Source organism: Dermochelys coriacea, chromosome 4 (assembly GCF_009764565.3).
Source record: "Dermochelys coriacea isolate rDerCor1 chromosome 4, rDerCor1.pri.v4, whole genome shotgun sequence".
In the NCBI taxonomy this organism is placed as follows: Eukaryota; Metazoa; Chordata; order Testudines; family Dermochelyidae; genus Dermochelys; species Dermochelys coriacea.
Genome location: NC_050071.1, coordinates 82,047,482 through 82,067,254, shown reverse-complemented (window position 1 = coordinate 82,067,254; position 19,773 = coordinate 82,047,482). Strand labels below are relative to the sequence as shown.

The window sequence follows — 19,773 nt, the reverse complement described above, 5'->3', positions numbered from 1 at the left end:
AAAATTCATCCATAATATTCTGTCTCAATAACCTCTTGCAGCATCGAATTTCACATGCTGTGACTTTATGCTGGGTAAATAAATATTTTCTTTTATCTGTCCCCAAATTAGCTGCCTCCTAATCTTGAGTATGCTAGTTCTTGTATTATGGACCACAGTAAAATGGAGGGACTGATCAGTTTTGAAAGTTCCCTTTGTAATTTGAATACTACATTCAGGTCCCTACTGAATCTTCTCCTTTGCTGTCTGTAGTCAGTAATATATCATTTCTTCCATACTTGGATCATCTTCATTGCCCATTTCTGGAAATGTTCATTTTCCACTGAATCTTTCTTAAAGCAAAGCTGTCCATACAGGGCACAGTACTCCAGATGCAGGCATACCACTGTTCGACACAGTGCTATTGTAGCATTTTCTATATTTTGTTTCACACCCTTCTTTAATACACCAAAAAAACCCTATTTGCTTTGTTTGCTCTGCACTGAGAAGATCTCTCCATTGAGCAGTGGACTCCTTAGTGTGTTTGTTCGGACAATCCTGTGAATTCAGAGCCCATAAACACATCAAGGTAGACTGTAAGACTGTTGGGTTGTTTAATATTTGCAACTACTCTGTCTAGATCAAGGTGTTACAATGGTTATCTGCCCTTGCGCTTCTGGGTGTAAGCTGTTTGCACAGATGAGCCATAATGTATTCTTTGTTCCATTATATCATATTACACAACTGGCCAGGCCACGTTGTGCTAATAAATTATTTTGAATTTGGATTTTTTTTTTTTTTTTAAAGCAGAAGACTGGCTGCTACCAGGAGCAGAATACCAGATTAAATGACCAGCCATATGGCCAATGTTCAGTGCAAAGTGACACACACTAGAAAAAATAATCCCAATTATACATACACAATGTTGGATTTAAATTAGCTGTTACTACTCACTCAAGAAAGTAGTAGTTGGAGTCATAGCAGATAGTTCTCTGAACACATCTGCTCAATGTGCAGCGGCAGTCAAAAAAGCTAACAATGTTAGGAACTATTAGGAAAGGGATAGATAATAAGACAAAATATAATGTTACTATATAAATTCAGGGTAGGCTCAGACCTTGAATACTGCATTCAGTTCTGGTCACCACATCGCAAAAAAGATATCTTAGAATTTAAAAAGGTACAGACAAGGGCAACAAAAATTATTAGGGGTATGGAACAGCTTCCATATAGGGAGAGATTAAAAAGATGGTCCTTTTCAGCTTGGAAAAGGACGACTATAGAGATCTATAAAATCATACATGGTATGGAGAAAGTGACTTGGAAAATATTATTTACTCCTTCACATAACACAAGAACTAAGGATCACCTGTTGAAATTAATAGGCAGCACGTTAAAACAAATAAAAGGAAGTACTTCTTCACACAATGCACAGTCAACCTGTGGAACTCATTGCCAGGGAGTGTTGTGAAGGCCAGAAGAGTAACTGGGTTCAAAAAAGAATTACTTAAGTTCGTGGAGGATAGGTCCATCAATTGCTATTAGCCAAGATGATCAGAGATGTGACCCCATGCTTCGGGTGTCCCTAAAGACTCGAAATTTCCCTGTTGTGTTCATTCCCTCTGAAGCACCTGGCACTGGCCACTGTCAGAAGGCAGGATACTGGGCTAGATAGACCATTGGTCTGATCCAGTATGCCTGTTCTTACAGTCTTATACTTGTATATAGCATCTGATCTTTCCCCAAAAATTCTCATACCTTCATAGTTGCCTCTTACAATGTGAAATGGCTTCCTGAATCCACTTCAAAGTGTTTCTAATTGCAACTGATCACTCAAGCAATGAGTCATTAAACCAAAAATAATTTCTATATTTAAGTGTAAATCCTGACGATAAACAAGGCAGCACGTGTAATCTATGATTCATAAGGCAAAGATTTTGGCACGGGTATTTTTATTAGAAATAATGGACAGAACACAGGCAATAAACAATACATCATGGAAGTCCCAGCTCCATGATAGAGGGGCTAGAGTCCCAGCCCTCCTGTCTGGGGCTGAATTACTGGAATTTTCAGGAGGTCAAAGAGGTCTCGTAAAATCACGGAATCTGTGACAGACTTGTAGCCTTAGTGATAAGGTATTATTTGCACCCACAGCTTTGTTTATACACTACACCTATGGTTTGCCAATTGTAGAAGTTGTAGGGTTTAGGTGCTGTTTTTGTTCACCATAGTTCCACAATGGTTCATGGTAAAGAAAAGAACCTGGGTAGAATAAACAGTATACCTGCTATTACAATACACAGCTTTTAAGTTGTATTAAATGTAAAGCCTTAAAAGTTCAGTATTGGGACTTTCATAGTTCATTTTCATGGGGAATATTGTCAGTTTTCATACACAATATTATGTTGGCTAAATGGCATCTCAAGAAGTTACATTTTACTTACCTAACTTCTCCATTTGAAAATGTATGGAGCATTTATTTCTTCACTTCCTGTCCTGTCCTGCTGCATAAGGTTACTGTGCACTGTTAAATAGTTACTGTGTTCCACTCTCTAGAAGTGGCCACAGTTCAGTGGTAGATGAAATGACTCCTGTGTACTGGACTTGAAAAATCCATTTGCCGGCTTAGCCAGGGCAAGCAGAAATTTTGTCAGCGTGAGTGGCGGAAGGGCAGTGGTGGTTCACCCTTTTGTTGAGACAAAGTTGGGGGGTGAGACATGCAGAGCTGAGGGTGGGGTAGTGTTCCTCATGCAGCTGGAGAGAAGGGCTGCAATGACAGGCATGGGGCTGGGAGCAATGAGAAGATCTGTAACAAGAGCAGGAATTGAAGCACTTTGGCTCTTCACATGTGTGTGGGAAGACAGACACAGCCTATTTAAAACTCGCCCTGCAACTCTCTAGTTAGGAAAGAGCTGACCTCATGCTCTGTTACCTGTTGTGAGAGTTTTGCTGCATAGCAAGAGAGCAGTAAGTCTTCAAAGTTGTTTTCCTTTTCTAGTTTGTTGCCAGATTGCAAGTACTGTCTCTACTTTTCCTTTGATGTCTCCAACTGAATGTGGTGTTTGCAATTTTTATTACCCTGCTTTACAGTAGAACCTCAGAGTTACGAACAGTTTGGGAATGGAGGCAGTTCATAACTCTGAAATGTTCGTAACTCTGAATGTTATGGTTGTTCTTTCAAAAGTTTACAACTGGACATTGATTTAATGCAGCTTTGAAACTTTACTATGCAGAAGAAAAATGCTGCTTTTAACCATCTTGATTTAAATGAAACAAGCACAGAAACTGTTTCCTTACCGTGTCAAATCTTTTTTTTTTAAAAACTTTCCCTTTATTTTTATTTTTTTTTTTTAGTAATTCATATTTAACACAGTACTGTACTGTATTTGTTTTTATTTTATTTTTTTGGTCTCTGCTGCTGCCTGATTGCGTACTTCCAATTCAAAATGTGGTGTGTGTGTGGTTGACCGGTCAGTTCGTAACTCTGGTGCTCATAACTCTGAGGTTCTACTGTAGTTAGTTAGTTTATGATTCACATATTTGTTCTACATTTTTAAAGGTCACACTGAGCCTGATTTATTTATTCCCAGTGAGATGCAGCATCCTGCATAAATGCCTGAAAGAACAAAATACTATGTGTACAGTACATGACTGAGCAGGGCCAATAATCTTTGGAATTTTCAACACAAATGAAAGATCATCACCTTTTCCATGGAAGAGTTGCATTTAATTTTAATAGAAATTGCAGGGTTCTAAATTAACTGCAGTCATTCAGGGTATCATTTTGGAAAGCTCAATGAAAGCCTATTCAGCATCTGTCAAAACAGAAGACAATGGCAGGATTTATAAGGATTATGATGGAAAACAACATTGATGATATAATGCTATTATATAAATCAATGGTATGCTGTCACCAGAAATATTGTGTTCAGTTCTGGTCTTAAAAAATATGAAGCAGAAATACAAGTGATTCAGATTTGGGTAGTGATAATTATTAGATGCAAGGGAGATTTCCATGTGAAAAGACAGAGAGAAGACTGCGGCTGTCAAGAGAAGTGATTGGTAAGAGGGATCATAGATGTGTACAATATAACAAAGAGAATAGAGAACATAAACTTTTTCATATTGCAAGAACAAGGGGACTGTCCCAGGGTGACAGTGTTTGCTGAAGATACCGCCTTTTTACTAGCCGTTGATCCTGATGGGCAAGGTTTAAGTAGGTTCTGCTGATTCGTTGAGGCAGGTGGCTCATTACCTCTCCCCTAGGCATCTCTGAGGGCTGTGAAAGTGGCTGTCCAGCAAAAGAGAAGATAGAGTCTTGGCTGAGTAGGTCTCCAGTAGGACCTCTAGGTGCAGCCAAGCCTAAGAAAAAAGCTTGTCATTGTTTATGTTTTATGTCTTCGTTAATAAAGCGAACTCCAGGAAAGGGATAAAGTGAGTTTTTGAATCCACCCAATGTGGATTTTGCTTTAGAACAGATGGATGCAGCCACCTGTTCACAAGGGCATTCAATGAAACTGAAAAGAAACATGTTTCATATTGAAAAAGGGTTATTTCTGGTATCCAACCCATATTTAACATGTGGAACTTATGGCCACTGATTTCACTATAGTAAGGAGTTTAGTAGGGTTCAAGAAAAGATTAGAAGATTCTATGACGAATGAGACCATCTATGGTTATATTGGATTGGATTGATTTTTATTTTACATGATATAAATCCTTATGCTTCAGGCCACAAACTGACTGGAGTTAGGAAGAACCTTCCCCTGCAGGCAGACTGTTACATAACTGACAACTAAAAGTTTTCTTGCACCTTCCTTTGAAGTTTGAAGCATTAGGTACTGACTGCTGTTAGCAACAAGATCCTGGACAAATGGAGCAGTGATCTTAGTCAGCATGACAATCCCTATAGGGCTTTTATGAACCATCCTATAGAAGTAAGTATGGAAGTAAATGTAAAATCACTGCTCATAAACTTTGCTGATGATGCAAAGATTGATGATATGGTAAATAATGAGGAGGACAGAGTAGTCAAACAGAGCAATCTGGATCATTTGGTAAGGTAGCTGGAACTGTTCAAACAAAATGTGTATTGATACAGCCAAATGGAAAGTCAGACACCTGGGAACAAGGAATGCGGGCTGTATCATGGGGGCTGTGTCTTGCAAAGCAGTGACTGTGGAAAGGATTCAGGGATCAGAGTTAGAGCCCTGTGAAATTCTACTTGCTCTTTATATCTTGGAGGGGGGGTAGACGGGGGAGGATTTTGTTTTATTTCATTTCTTCCGTGGGAGTGGGTCTTGCCCCAAGGGTCGGAGGTCTTTGCAGGATTGGGTCCTGCTCTGGGAGGGGTTGGTGGTGTGGAAGTGGGAGGTGCTTTGGATGGGGTCAGGTCCTAACTGTGAGGAGTGGGGGTGGTGAGACTTGGAGGGGGGTTGCAGAGCGAGCCTGTCCTGCTCTCACCCTGCAGTGACGGCTCCTACAGACATGAGGCTAGGCCTGGCTTCTCACTCTCTGCGTCATGACCTGATGAGAGGTGGCAGAGCGAGCCCATCCTGCACTCATCCTGTAGCAGAAGCTCCTGTCCTGTGGAGCTGGGCCCAGACCTTCCCATACCAAGCATTGCAACCAGCTGTATGGGGTGGCAGAGCCACTCAGGTTTGGCCAGCTGGGCCTCCATTATGACAGCGAGGTGGCTGGGCCAATCCTGAGTCGTGCTGCAACCCCATGTGCCAAGTCGCAACACCACTCACCAAAACTGAGAGATGCTGCGACCCCATGTGCCAGGTTGCAATGCCCAGAGCAGGGAGCTGGGCCCAGTCCTGAGGACGGGAGCCGCTGCTGCAGGGGAGTATTTTGGTTTTTCTTCTTATACATAGATTTTCATGTCCTTTTGAATTATTCAAAACCAGGGGCTCTAGTCCTAGTAGACAAGCAACTCAACATGATCTCCCTGTGAGATGATGTGGCACAAAGGGATAATGCAATCCATGAATGTATAAACAGGGGAGTAGTAAGCAGGAATAGGGAGGTAGTTTTGCCACTCTACACGGTCAGAGGAATTAAAATTGGAAATAAGACAAACATTTTCAGCAATGACGGTGATTAACCATCATCTCTTGATGTCTTTAGATCAAGACTGAATGCCTTTGTGGAAGATATACTTTAATGAAACACGATTATTGGGTGCAATGCAGGAGTAACTGCATGAAATGTAAGGACCTGTGTTATGCAGGAAGTCAGACTAGCGTAGGTGCTGGAACTAGGGGTGCTGGGGGTGTGGCAGCATCCACAGGCTTGAAGTGGTTTCTATCATATACAGAGTTTATAGTTTGGTTCAATGGCTCTCAGCACCCCCACTATACAAATTGTTCCAGCACCCCTGCAGACTATATGATCTAATGGTCCCTTTTGGCCTTAAACGTCTATGAATCTTTGAATATGAGCTCTCTTAAATTCTATAGAAGTTAATCGAGTTCTCTAGGTTTTTATATTAAATTTCTGTAGTACACCATTTGTTTCATCCTTGTTAGATTGTATAAGACATTTCCATAATGTGTACTTACTGCCATCTTCAACATGCTCAAACATCTCTCAGGCTCAAACTCATCTTTTATTAAAGCACAAGGTGCACAGTAAATATTACGCAAAGAAAAGAAGAGGATAATTATATATTTAAACCAGCCTTGCAAAAATCCACTCACTCATCTAGGACAAGTATTTTGTTAACGAGCAAGAAATATATTATTAGTATCTTCATTGTTGTTAAGTTATATGTAGGCAAGTGGAATTTTGTGCTAGGGCTGATAAATTTTCACAACAATTTTGAAATGATGTTTAGAAAACACATCTGGCCCCAAACTTTTATAGTGTTTTTGCCGTGTTTTGTTCTCCATCTGTTCTTTTGGTTTCAGTATTGCTTTGTTGATTCACTGGAGTATATTCCCCCTTGCTGCATGACCTACTCTCCCTTTGATACTCCTCTTAGTTCATGACACCCACATTGTGTATTATCCCAGGGAATGTGCTTGGAGAAAAGCTTCAGGGCTGAAAAGCACTGAGCTGGAGCTAGGGATTGCAAAATCATTAACTTGAACCATTACTGCTGTGTCTTGTGTTTCAGTGCTGTTTGTGCTTCCTACCAGGGATGGTGCTGGTTGGGAGCACTGATATTACTGACATGTATTAAGGCTTTGGGCCTGTCCTTGCTGGGTTTGGATGCAGTGATGCTTTGGACCCAAGCACAGCAGTGGTGGGCAAAGAGCTTTCACCCTAGATATGATCAGTTATAGCTAGGGAAGGAGGAGAGCTTCTTTTCAGACTGATCACTGTTTTGCAGGGGAGAAAATAAGAAGACAAAGGGAGTAAATGAAAGGACATTGCCTATGTATGGAGAATGAGTGGGAAGAATGATGAGAGAGAAATGGACATCACATGTCAAACATATTTTACCAAATTAAAGGGAAGAGAGAAAAAAAAGAGAATAGAAGAATAAAAATGAACATAATTATATGATCCTAACAAACGAGAGAGAAACGTTTGAATGGAATCAGAGGTTGAAGTAAAAGGCAGAATCAGAAAAAGAAAATATCAGTGAGAGATGAGAAAAGGAAAAAAAGTAAAATTTTACTTTTATAGAAATATTAGTCTGAGAGAGAATACATATGGGACGTAGACTAGGAGGAGAGCCAGATAGAGAAGGGGAAAAAAGTGGTGTTGAAAGAAGAAGAGAAGAGCACACACGAGCTACAGTTTATTTTTTAGATTATTTCATAGAAATGCATATAATGCATTGGTCACAATGTTCTTAGATGTAACCTTCAGAGCAGTAAACAAACAAACATTTTTCTGTTCTATATTGAGATACTAAAATTATCCTTAGTCCCTCCCCTTTTGCATCCTGCTTCCTTAATGATCTTTGATTCCTGCTGTGATGGAGTCTTGTACGTTTCACTGTGTTATTGTGTCTGATTTGCTTGCTTCACCCAATTTTAGATGTCGTCATCTCCCACTATGCTGGTGCCTCAGAAGCTAAATGTTAAGCCCCTCATCCCCCTACCCTCAACAACAACATCATTAGCTTTGCTCCTATGTATGTTTATCTTCATACCAATTTCTAATCATAAAAAGAAAAAATTCTGTACTGCCAAAAGTGCCTTGATTTGAATATTTATAAATGTGTGGTGCAGCATGTATTATATGTGTGTCATCTTGGAAACCTGCCCAGTTTTTAGTCCATGAAGTGGAATCTGAAGGTTTCACAGATTTAGGGCTCTATCCTGCTCCCTCTGAGGCCAGTGGATGTTTTGCTATTGACTTTAGCAATAGCAGGATTGGACCGTAAGGGAGCAAATGAAATGAAACACTTGCAGATGCTGGAACTGTAGATGTGTTTTTAAATGAGTGGATTAAAGTCCTCAGAAAATCTGTGAGTCAATTAGTGTTGACATATCCTATTTGTTTTTCTTTCCAGGAGAAGAAGATTTTTCAGATTCCCTGGATGCACGCTGCACGACATGGGTGGGATGTTGAAAAAGATGCTCCTTTATTTAGAAACTGGGCAATTCACACAGGTACTGGAACTCTCATTTCTGCAGACCAGATTTTGTTTGCCTTTGTGTGTCTCCTGGAAATTTTCCCTTTAATTTTGTTTGCTTTTGCAAATGCGGTGAATGAATTTAAGGACCTGAATCTGTGAGATGCTGAGTACCTCTTGCAACATCCTTGGTACTCTCCTAACTTTATCAAGGGGCCGTAACTTGCTTCCATTGAAGACAAGAATGAAACTTCATTGACCGAAATGGAAACAAAATTGGTTCAAAATCAGTGGGAGTAGAGATGGCTCAGCAGCCCTTATGCTCTTAAATTTTAATACAGGTTTGAACCAGGCTTAATAAAGGTAAGTGCTGTAAAAGCTTACTTGCACTGCTGTAGCATTGATCTGATCTGCAACACCCATACTATTCCAGCCTTTCTTGAGAAGAAGCTGCCAATCATAAATTCTAGAGATATGCATGAAAATGAGATCACCAAATGAGCCTTGTCTTGCAACCTAAACTGTAGCTGAATTTGTTTCCAGAATCAAAAGGAGTGCACTGACACTAATTCATGGTGCTACTAGCTCTCCCTGGGCTTTGAAAACATGTTTAATATGTACCTAATTTTCTTTATTTTCTTGCTTGTTAGGAAAATTTCAACCAGGAGTAGATAAACCTGATCCAAAGACATGGAAGGCAAACTTCCGATGCGCTATGAACTCCTTGCCTGATATAGAAGAAGTCAAAGACAAAAGTATAAAGAAAGGAAACAATGCCTTCAGGGTTTACAGGATGCTACCCTTATCCGAAAGGCCTTCCAAAAAAGGTAGACAAAGGGACCCATGAACATGAAATCAGTGTTAGGTACCTAGCTGGATATTAATTTGATGATGGAGACTTCTACTCCAGAATCTGAGACCTGCAAAATATGGCCGTTGTACCTTGGCTTCTGTGAAGTCACATGTATTTATCCAAAATATCCTCTGAATCTAGGAACTTTCCATGAACAATAGACAGACTGCATTCATTTAAAGGGATAATATACTTTTTTTTGAAAGAGAGAGGATACACAGGACGTGATGTCTGAAGATCAAGTGTCTAGTATAAATTGGTTTAGTTTAATTGAAGACAATGGGGCCATATCAATTAGCAGCTGAGGCTCTGACCCCAGATATCTAGTCTGTTTCATATTTGGAGCAATAAGGAAACATGTTATGGTCAAGGCGGGACATGGAAGTTCTGATTTTTGCTACATTTTTAAAGGGAAAAACCTGTCTACTTCTACAATGTTACAATCATTTCATTTCTACTCCCAAAGAGAAACAAATTGATATTTTCCCCATCCTATCAAGTGTCTGACTAAGGCCTGGGCTACACCTGGGGTGGGGTAGGGGGGCGGTTTTCCAACTAAGATACTTCGACTTCAGCTACATGAATAGCGTAGCTGAAGTTGCGTATCTTAGTTCGACTTACCTGGCTGTCCTCATGGCAGTGAGTCGACTGTGGCGGCTCCCCTATCGACTCCGCTTACTCCTCCTGCTGAGGTGGAGTACAGGCGTTGATTCAGGGATCAATTTATCCAGTCTAGATGAGATAAATCGATCCCCGACAGATCGATCACTACCCACTGATCCGGTGGATAGTGAAGACATAGCCTTAGTGTCCTATTGGGTGGCACTTAGTACTGGAACAGGTATACATGCATACATTGGAGATCTGTGCTTTGTAGCAGATCCTTCCCTTCCCCCCCTTCTGCTTGTACAAAAAACTCTTTCTGAAAGAGGCGCAGATGCGGATTAGTCAAGAAGCATTAACTTAGGCACAGGTATCTACCCACCTTATAGGAGGTGGGAAAGCCATGGAGAATGGCGCCTTCCTTTCTCACTCATTGTTCCACCTTCTAAAGGCTCCCATAGCCCAATCGCCATAGTGTGTCCATAGGGGAGAAGATCGCATAGAAGCATCTCCACTCTCTCTTTAGGCCTCCTGGGAGATTTCTGTTTGATCCGGGTATCCTCCTTTCTTGGAAGGAGATTAGGGAAATAGTGGAGATGATTATAGTTAACAGAACTCATTCAGAATTAGGAGGCAGACATCTTGCTGCCTGCTGGATAATTAGGTTGGGAAAAAACCCCACTCTTGGTTGGATTCGGTGGCAGAAATAGGGTACATCCAGAATGTTAAATTAGCTAGGGTCTGTGTGGACTTTTTTTTGTTGTTTCTGTGTTGTTTTTTTAAGTTATGTTTTCTTCATAAATAGATTGTGGTTAGGAATCTCAAAGAAAACAGAAACTACAACCGTTAGACCTACTGCTCCTCTGCAGTCTGCTTCACATCCTACACGTTCAGTCCCATTCCTGCCCCAGATGACAGGTTCCGTGCCTGAGTCCTCTACTCCTATATGCCACTAGGCACGTACAGCTCCTATTGGCCACTCTTCCCCCTCTCTTCTTTTCCACCCAATCAGAGATTCCCATGCCCAAACACTCCTTCCACTACTATCAAGCGCAAGCCCTCCCCCTTTTTCCATTTCTCGTGCTACCTGCAGCCAAACACTCCCAGTGGTGGTTGAAAGGCAAGGAGTGGCTGAGGTGATGCTGTACTTGGTAAGGTGAATGTGACTGGAGGAGAAAGACAGGGAACCTGGCACTTACAGGGAAGGACTAGACTGAGCTATGTGGCAGATTGGGCACAGCAGATAATTGGTTTTAAAGTTCCTGGGTGTCACCTGCCTTTGATGTATTTTATGGACTCTGGCATACCTTGCTGCAGTGAGTTATACTCCATTCAAATTTGTAAGGTTCTCTTCATAGCCATAAAAGCTAGAAACATAATTTGTCTTCAAAATGACAGCTGAGTTTCTGGAGTGCAGGGCTGCAATAAGGGTTGATTCTGGAATACACAGGGCCTTCTCTGTAATTGCATAATGTGTTGCCAGTTTCCTGCTCTGTCTCTTAAATAAATTGAGGCACAAGTAGGGGCAAAAGAAATTGGCTGCTAGAATTTTTAATTCACAGTGATGCTCAGTGTCCCAGTACAAGAGATTGGTGAATCTCATGGAGTTCAAGGTTTTGTGAATATAGTAAACTATTTGGATTCTCAAAACAAGTGTGATTTCACAATCCGTTCTCATTCTAATTGAAATGTGTTTTTTTTCCAAGGGTGATTACATTCAAATAAACATGTTTTTCTAACTAAAGGGAACCTTGTACTGCATATCAAGAAAAGAAAGGCCATTCATGGGTGCTGGGACTAGGGATGCTGGGGGTGCTGCTGCATCCCGTGGCTTGAAGTGGTTTCCATCACATACAAGGCTTACAATTTGGTTCAATGGCTTTCAGCAGCCCCACTATACAAATTTTCCCAGCACCCCGGCGCCATTTAGTGGCTTCCACCTCCAAGCTAGGCTGAATGAGTGGGTGATCTATGTATGGTGTAATGCATAGACTGTTTTCAGAGTAACACAGGCAGCTGTGTTAGTCTGTATTCACAAAAAGAAAAAGAGTACTAGTGGCACCTTAGAGACTAACAAATTTATTTGAGCAGCTCATGAAAGCTTATGCTCAAATAAATTTGTTAGTCTCTAAGGTGCCACTAGTATTCCTTTTCTTTTTGCATAGACTGCATTTATTTTTAATTAGGAGTGTGCTTTCTCCCCTCTGCTCCTTTTTTCAGTCCCTGTTTTTCAATCTGTCCTCTCTGTGTTCCTTTTTTTCTGTTTTTCCACTGGATTTTTTTTCCTCTCTGCCCCATCAATGCTCCTTTTTTACAGTCCTTCCAAAGCAGAGCATGTACCCAAAATATTCAAACTGAACTTTTTGGCCCTTCAGTGCTGAAGTGTGTTCAAAATTAAGCATAATGTGTCCTCCCATCCCTACTAGGTTCTGATGTTTTGAGGCACCTCATGATATTTCCTAGTTAGTATTTTTTTTTTCCACCGGGGATAGGTAGGGGTTGATTGGTTGTTCATCTCACAACTGGTTGTAACAAACCTTCCTCCTTCTATTGCTCCAGGAAAGAAACCAAAGACTGAGAAGGATGACAAATCCAAACAAATAAAGGTAAGAGTTGGCTGTTTCACAGTGAGTGACACTCTAGCTTGTGTCAATAATTCTGTTTATAACTTTTCTTATACCCATTCTAAGGGCAGGTCTTCACTACCCGCCGGATTGGCGGGTAGTGACTGATCTTTCGGGGATCAATTTATCACGTCTCATCTAGACGTGATAAATCAATCCCCGAATGCGCTCCCCATCAATGCCGGAACTCCAGCTTGCGAGAGGCGGAAGCGGAGTCGACAGAGGAGCGGCAGCGGTCGACTCGCTGCCATCCTCACGGCCAGGTAAGTTGACCTAAGATGTACGCCGACTTCAGCTATGCTATTTGCATAGCTGAAGTTGCGTATCTTAGGTTCCCCCTCGCCAGTGTAGACCAGGGCTAAAATAATATCCGAGCCACTTGTAGTCCATTCCACCATCTTTCTTTGCCTGTGGTTTCTCGCCTTATGTCTTTAGAATGGCACAGATTGCATTTCTTTAACATGAAGCTTGTTGCAACTGTGGCTAATGTGATCAAAGTAGCACTAGCTTTTGTGTTGCAGCTGGATATTGGAAAACAGGCAGCTTGTGCATATATTTAGCAAATGTACATTTGTGCTGATAGAAATAAAATAACTATATAGGGAATGGTCATAGGCAACAACAATACCCTGTGTAATTAATTTATGATGCAGTTGTGATGGAAATTAGTTTGTATTTAGGTAAGAACAGTAGCTCTAATAGGGTTGCAGTCCGTGTTCACGACTCCTTTGCACATCCCGGAACTGATCGCAGAGCTCCTGCCAAAATGTATGTGGGCCTGAACTTGCTAATCCTCACTAGCAAATGTTGTGCTTCCTAGCTGGAGTAGTTCCATTGAAGTCATTAGAGAGAGACTGACACATGTTCCAGAGTAAATGTTAGCAGTACTGGGCCGTAAGCCAGAAATAAATCAGAAATCTTGTTCAGAAGATGCAACTAAAAACAAAGTTTACCATCTCAAATCATTAGCAGAACACTGGACAAATCCTGCAACCTTTTCTCAGACAAAGCTTTCATGAAATCAGTGGCCACAGTAGCAGCTCCTTTGTAGTGTATGAGTGGTAGCAGTGTGCAGTAATGAGCAACCCCTGACTTTCCTGCCACTCCCTATTAAAGAGAGACCAAATTCAGGCCTGACATTCGCAGGTTCAGCTATCCCTGTGGTCAGTGGGAATTTTGTTTGCTTACACCAGAGGACAATTTGGCCCCAGCTGTTGTGAAGTCAGTGGGAATTCTGCCTGAGTATGTATGGCAGGGTCTGGCCTTATATTTCCCCTAATTAAATTGAAATTTTTGAGGAGAAGAAACTGTAGTTCTTCTATATGTGTGAGCTGTTCCACTTGGCAGGCTCTGCATGCCATGGCCCTCCTTAAGGGCATGGAAAGGATTTTATGGATGGTGAACTCTAAGACCCTTTTTGAAATGCACCCTTCTTAAAATTAAATTCAGGGAAAAATTCTCCTCATGCATCACAGAGTCAAATTACAGTTGGACATTGGTTTTCACTGGAGGGGGGTGGCAAACAAACCTGTGCTGGCATTTGTCTCATTTAATACATAAGTATACTTAATATTTCAAGATATTACTTTATTGTATTTTTATTGATTTTAAGATTGTTTTAAGATAACACTATTTAACCCTGGTATCCAGATTACATACCCACCAGTATTCATTTTAATATAAGTGCCAATCATAATTAGCAGACAGAGGGATGTAAATTGCCAGCAAAGAAACAATTCTCTACTCATACCTTTCTCTGTCTGATTGGAGCAGCAGCTGGTGTCCTTAAAGGCCAACTACTAGCTAATTGGCTGCAGTTATACACTATCTTAACCCCTCCCCCACACACTTCCTTTACAGTCAAAACATTAAATAAATAAAAGCGGTAGCACTGTGTCCATTAATGAGAAACGCTGCCCCTCTCCTACTCACATGGGTCCAGTCCTCTGAGCACTCATTACCAGAGTAGTTCAAGTGAAGTCAGTGGGATTATTACTCATGGCATTTTGCCTGGTAATAAGTGTTCTTAGAAGTAGGCCCCAAGTGTTGGAAGCAGCATCTTCCAGATATTGTATTCTGTAACACTTGAATGTGTAAGCTGTTTGTCCGTGCTTCCAGCCCGCTCTCCCATACACCAATGAGCTTAGAACTCACCAGCCTCTATGAGCTGGAACCAGGATGCTATCCCAGAGTATTCTGGTTTATTTGAACAACTGTGCATGTGCCGATTCTAGATTGTTTGTTTGTTTTGTTTGAAAATGATTGCAGTCTCTGTACTCAATAACTATTAGAATGCTATTGATTATTGCAGGAGTAATAGTGATCCTTAACTCAGATCCTGCGCGATAGGTAAAGGATGAACTAATTTACAAAAATGTTGTTTGAAAATTGAAACACACTTATAATTTTCAAGTCTACAAAGGTGTTTTATTGATTTGGATTCTTTTTTTTTTAAATTAAAGCTTTGCACTTCACCTTTAAAACAGTGCTTCATTCTCATGAAGATTACTGGGAAACTTTTCCATGACCTGATGCCTGTTAAAGTGCCTGAAATAATCCCGTGGTCTGTACTATACAGGCGGAGAAGACTAAGGACTGGAAGCTGAGTGCTCAAAAGGAGTTGGGTGTTCTGACACACTGCATAACTTTTTAGATGCTCAGAAAATCAAGGGCAATGCTGCAATTTGAAAAGCCTGAGTTAGACACCTACGCTCCCTATACAATGAATAGGAAGAGATAGGCACCTTAGAATGGTATTCTCACAAGCCAGTATGTGAGACAGGGAGACACCTAAGCTAGCCAATGGGAGAGGCTGACAAGAGAACTGAATACTAAGCACTGTCCCTTTTACAGAGATAGGTGCACAAGGGTGCAAGGACGTGCTGATCTTTGTTGCTGATGCTCATCTTATAACTTTTGGCCCTGTGGTAAAGTGCTCACCTGGAATGTGGGAAACCCAGGTTCATTTTCTCCCTCAGGCAGAGGGGGAGAGAGGAATTGAACAGGGGTCTCCTACCTCTCCGAAGAATATTCTGATGTGAGGGTTCCCTCAGTCTCTCCTGCTGAATCTGTCCAACTGAGGAAAACTATGAAAGAGAGATTGGAGTAGGGGGACTGGACCCAGGGTCTCCCATGTCCCAGGTGAGTGCCCTAACTGCTGGACTGTAGAGCCATTCTGTCTCTCTCTCTCTCTCTGGCCCAATGACTGTGGATAAATACTTTAAATAGTCACTGGGCAATGAGATTGGGCCTCCTGCTCCAATCACAGTTTCATTATTTATCCACACTGGAACAGCTTCCGCAGGAGAGGCTGAGTGAGCCCCCCCTACATCAGAATATCCCATAGTGCAGTGGCTAGTGCACTCTCATGAGAGGTAGGAGACCCCAGTTCAAATCCATCCTCTTCCCCCCGCATAAGGGGGAAATTGAACCAGGGTCTTCTGCATCCCAGGTAACTTCTCTAACCACAGGGCTCCTCCTCCAAGTGGGTTTTGGTTGGGGCCTGGTCTGGTAGGCAGCCTCTGAGTATGTGTACTGGTCACTCCCACATGCAATTTAAGCATCCCAACACCTCTGTATCCCCTGGTTTGAAAGTTGCTCTGGGGCTCAGGTGGGAGGTAGGCATCCGGACACCTAGGGTGAGCCAACAGTGTGAATGCCCAAAGGCAGAGACATTGTTGCTGATGGAGTTTTTACCCTGAAAATGTAGGCTTTGAGTGTGTTTAGGTATCTACAGGGGTTAGTCAGGAGTTAGGCATCACATTGGAGCCAAAACTGGGACATAGATGCCTAATTCCTTTTGAGCATCCAGCCCTAGATCCCCAGCTCTGACACTTTTTTCTGTCTCCATAGTTCTACAGTGCCAAAGGCTGAAACAGCCCCTCGTGTAACTTAGAGCAACCTAATTCAGTCTGCTTCAAGTTACACTGTCTGCCGCATTCCCATAGGGATTGCTCCACTGACTAAATACCAGCTGGGACACAGTGTGCTCCCTTCCTACCCCCAGCATGCCCCTCCTATCCCTGCCCCTGACAAACCGCTGCTGAAAATCTCCAGCTGCTTCCTTGAAGTGGCTTTAAGATCCTTTTTGTACCAATGAGGTGCTGGTGCAGTGCAAAGTGAACTTAGGGCCAAGAATCTGGCTCTAACTTCAGTGTTCTCTATTGCTGATTATTAGTATTAATATTGATAGTACACTGGTGCCCCTTCAGTATTGGTAGCCCCTTTATGCTAGGCATTGTACAGACATGCAAATGTTTGTTTTGTGGCTGCAATGTTTGGGTTCCTTTGGAAAACTACTGCCTGACTTTTACAAACACGCGATAGGCAGAAAAGCATCTGCTATTGCAGAAAAGTACCACTTTTATAGTAACCACTTGCACAGTTTGTTCTGAAGATTTTGGCTTGGATCAGTTTTTGCTGAGTGGAGGCAGAATTTGAGACAGAGAGAAAGAGAGAGTGGAATTATCACAGTTCAGGGCTACTGCACCTGCATTTCCCCTCCAGAGTTCACCAAGGGCACCCATTCTAGGTTTCCAGCCTCCAACTATCACCTATCCTGGGTGGAGACCAGTGTGACTCTCCCTCCTGTCCAAGGGTTTTCTAGGCTGCACGGTTCCCTGCATATACTGTGATATCCCAAGAAAGCCAGACTGCCTAAACAGGCCAGTGTCTGTTTCACTCTGTCTCCAGAGGCTATGACCAGGTAATTGCCCACAATTTTAAGTTACCATGCAGTCCTTTCTAAGCAAGCACATTGATTCTTAAGGTGGAAGCATTACAGAAAAAAAACCTATTAAAACAATAAAAGAGCCTGTACACTTGCTTATAAGTTTACCAGAAATCACCCCTTTCTCTTCAGCAGGGCTTTGGTAGGAGTCAGTCCTTCAGACCCCACCAAGGATTTTTTTCTGTGGTTACAAGTTCATAACTGCTTTAGCTCAGAACAAGCACACGCACACTGGGCAAATTAGCCTGTTTCTTTATATATAGCGTGGCCTTTGATAATCCGATTCTGGGAACAGTAGACATGATGCCTTCCTGAGTGCATAGCTTCAGAAGGCTGGGTTTTTGTATAAGTAGGGGGAAGGAATTTGCGTTCGCCTCCCTCTAGCTATTTCTCAGGAATTCCACTTCACATGTATTGTCCCAAAAGATCATTCTTGTCTGCCATATTGTTCAATATAGTAGTTTGATCATCCAGGCCCACAATAATACATAACCTTTCCATTTAATACAGTGAACTCCAAAGATAATTAATTCACTAAGGGTTTTCAAGGATATTTCAGGAAATTGCCATATCTGTCACATCCATTTTAAAAAGCTCTTTAATATAGTTGAACAAACAATGGGCCAAATTAACCCCCATCATAGCACCATTTACTTCCCGATTGACAGTAGGGATGAAGTTGTCTCAATCTTTTAGACTTTTCCTGTTTAAGATTTTTCAATTTACGGTACTTTATTCAGCATCCACTGCTAACAAGAGAAAATTTGTTTTTCAGTTTAATTTCCACAATCAATTCTGATTTTTAAAAAAATCACAAAAAATTGGTGCATGTCCCCAGATAATTTGGGACCATTTTGATCTTTAGCTCTGGATGTAAATTCATCCTGCTTGTGCTCATCTGACTCGGTTTTTAGACAGTAGGCCCTAACCTGCCCTCAGTGAAATCAATTTTGCCATTGATTTCAGCAGGAGCAGCTGCAGCCCTGCTGTAGTAAGAATAAATGGTGGTTTTATAACTTGTTTCATAACTTGTCAGGTATAGCGTATGGGAACTGTAGCAGAGAAACGGCCCACTGGAAACAGTCCCAAAATCAATAGATTATAACCTACCGGTGCGTGTTCTCACATGCACACATAGTAAGTTATCCATTCAGAGAGATTTATAACAGCTTACAACAAGGTAGCCAAGCTTTGAGATGGTCTGAGTACAAGTAGTACATGTTATATACAGGATATAAGTAAAAATATTTGCCTCATGATGACATGTCCACAGAATCCACTAATCCCCAGGTAACAGCCCCATGTGCTTCATCTTCTCCAGAGTTCCTAAGTTTGTGTGTGTGTGCATGCGCATAGACCAAAGGCCTAATTCTCATTTAAATCAGGAGTAACTTCACTGAATTCAGTGGAATTGTTCCGGTATTAAACCAGTGCATGTCAGAAGAGAGTCATGGCCCAAGTAACCTAAAATTTTTTGGAGTCCTAATCTTTCTTTGCTGTCCATGGATCCTTTATGATGGAATCCTTTATCAGAATTCATCCTTTCCAGTTGTGGACTGAAGACACTGATGCTTTGATTTATGGGGCTGACACAACGGTCATCACATATAAAGGGCTTGTTTCTCATTTATGCTAAGGGCATTTTACACAACTCTGGCAGAGTAAAGGGTCCTTCGGATGGGATTAAATTATATTTTCACTCACTTTAAGGCCTCATTGTAAAGAGAGGTGTAAACAAGAATCGGGACCAAAAATGGTAACTACTTGGTTGGTAGCACTGCAGCTATGCCTGCAAAAACTATCCAGTTAGAGCAAGCTCATGAAAAAAGGGACATCACACTGTCCCTACAGTCTCTCTGCCACCATGATCATAAAGTTTATTGGATTTACAGAGCGAATGGCTGGGAACAGAAAACTTGAAGCCCAGTTCACCTTTGTCCTGCACCTTGTGTGTTCTTTTATACACATGCAAAGTGAGTATAAAACGCTACCAAATCAGAATGGTATCATTTTACACCTACTTTGCACTCAGTGTGCTCAGATGTAAATGATCACACAAGTTTCAGGGCAAAATTGAATCAGGCCCTTATTATTAATCTTGGCATTGTCAGTCCAAAATCAGATTATATCCTGTATGATTTGTAGGCCTTGTCAGGCATCCAGCAGGGAGGAGGGCTGATCTTGCAGTTAATCCCTTGTTTTAAAAATGATGATGGCCTGTTAAAGAACTCCCAAGTTTTTGTAATAACTTCTACAGTATAGTCAAAGGAGAGTTATATAGATTCCCCAGCTGACATACAGCTAATGCATAGAGGTATATTGTGTATAGAACAGGGGTGGTTGTTTTCCCAACAGAATTGCCCTATGGCAAAAGCTGTGACAAGATCTAGAAGGTTTGATTTAGTATAAATGCTTTGTTTTGTTTTGGACTGTTGTGATAGAGAAAAAT

The 19,773-nt window shown here is 41.5% G+C and overlaps 1 protein-coding gene across 4 annotated transcripts in view; it reads left to right on the top strand.

Moving 5' to 3' along the window:
• The window catches only part of IRF2 (interferon regulatory factor 2), a 68,666-nt gene that overhangs the window by 33,959 nt on the left and 14,934 nt on the right, over nucleotides 1-19,773 (top strand). For all 4 annotated transcript variants that reach the window (XM_043513584.1, XM_038399383.2, XM_043513583.1 and 1 more), the window contains 3 exons: nucleotides 8,453-8,552; nucleotides 9,166-9,342; nucleotides 12,531-12,577. In XM_043513584.1, coding sequence (XP_043369519.1) covers nucleotides 8,453-8,552; nucleotides 9,166-9,342; nucleotides 12,531-12,577 — 324 coding nt within the window. The remainder of the gene's footprint in view (nucleotides 1-8,452; nucleotides 8,553-9,165; nucleotides 9,343-12,530; nucleotides 12,578-19,773) is intronic.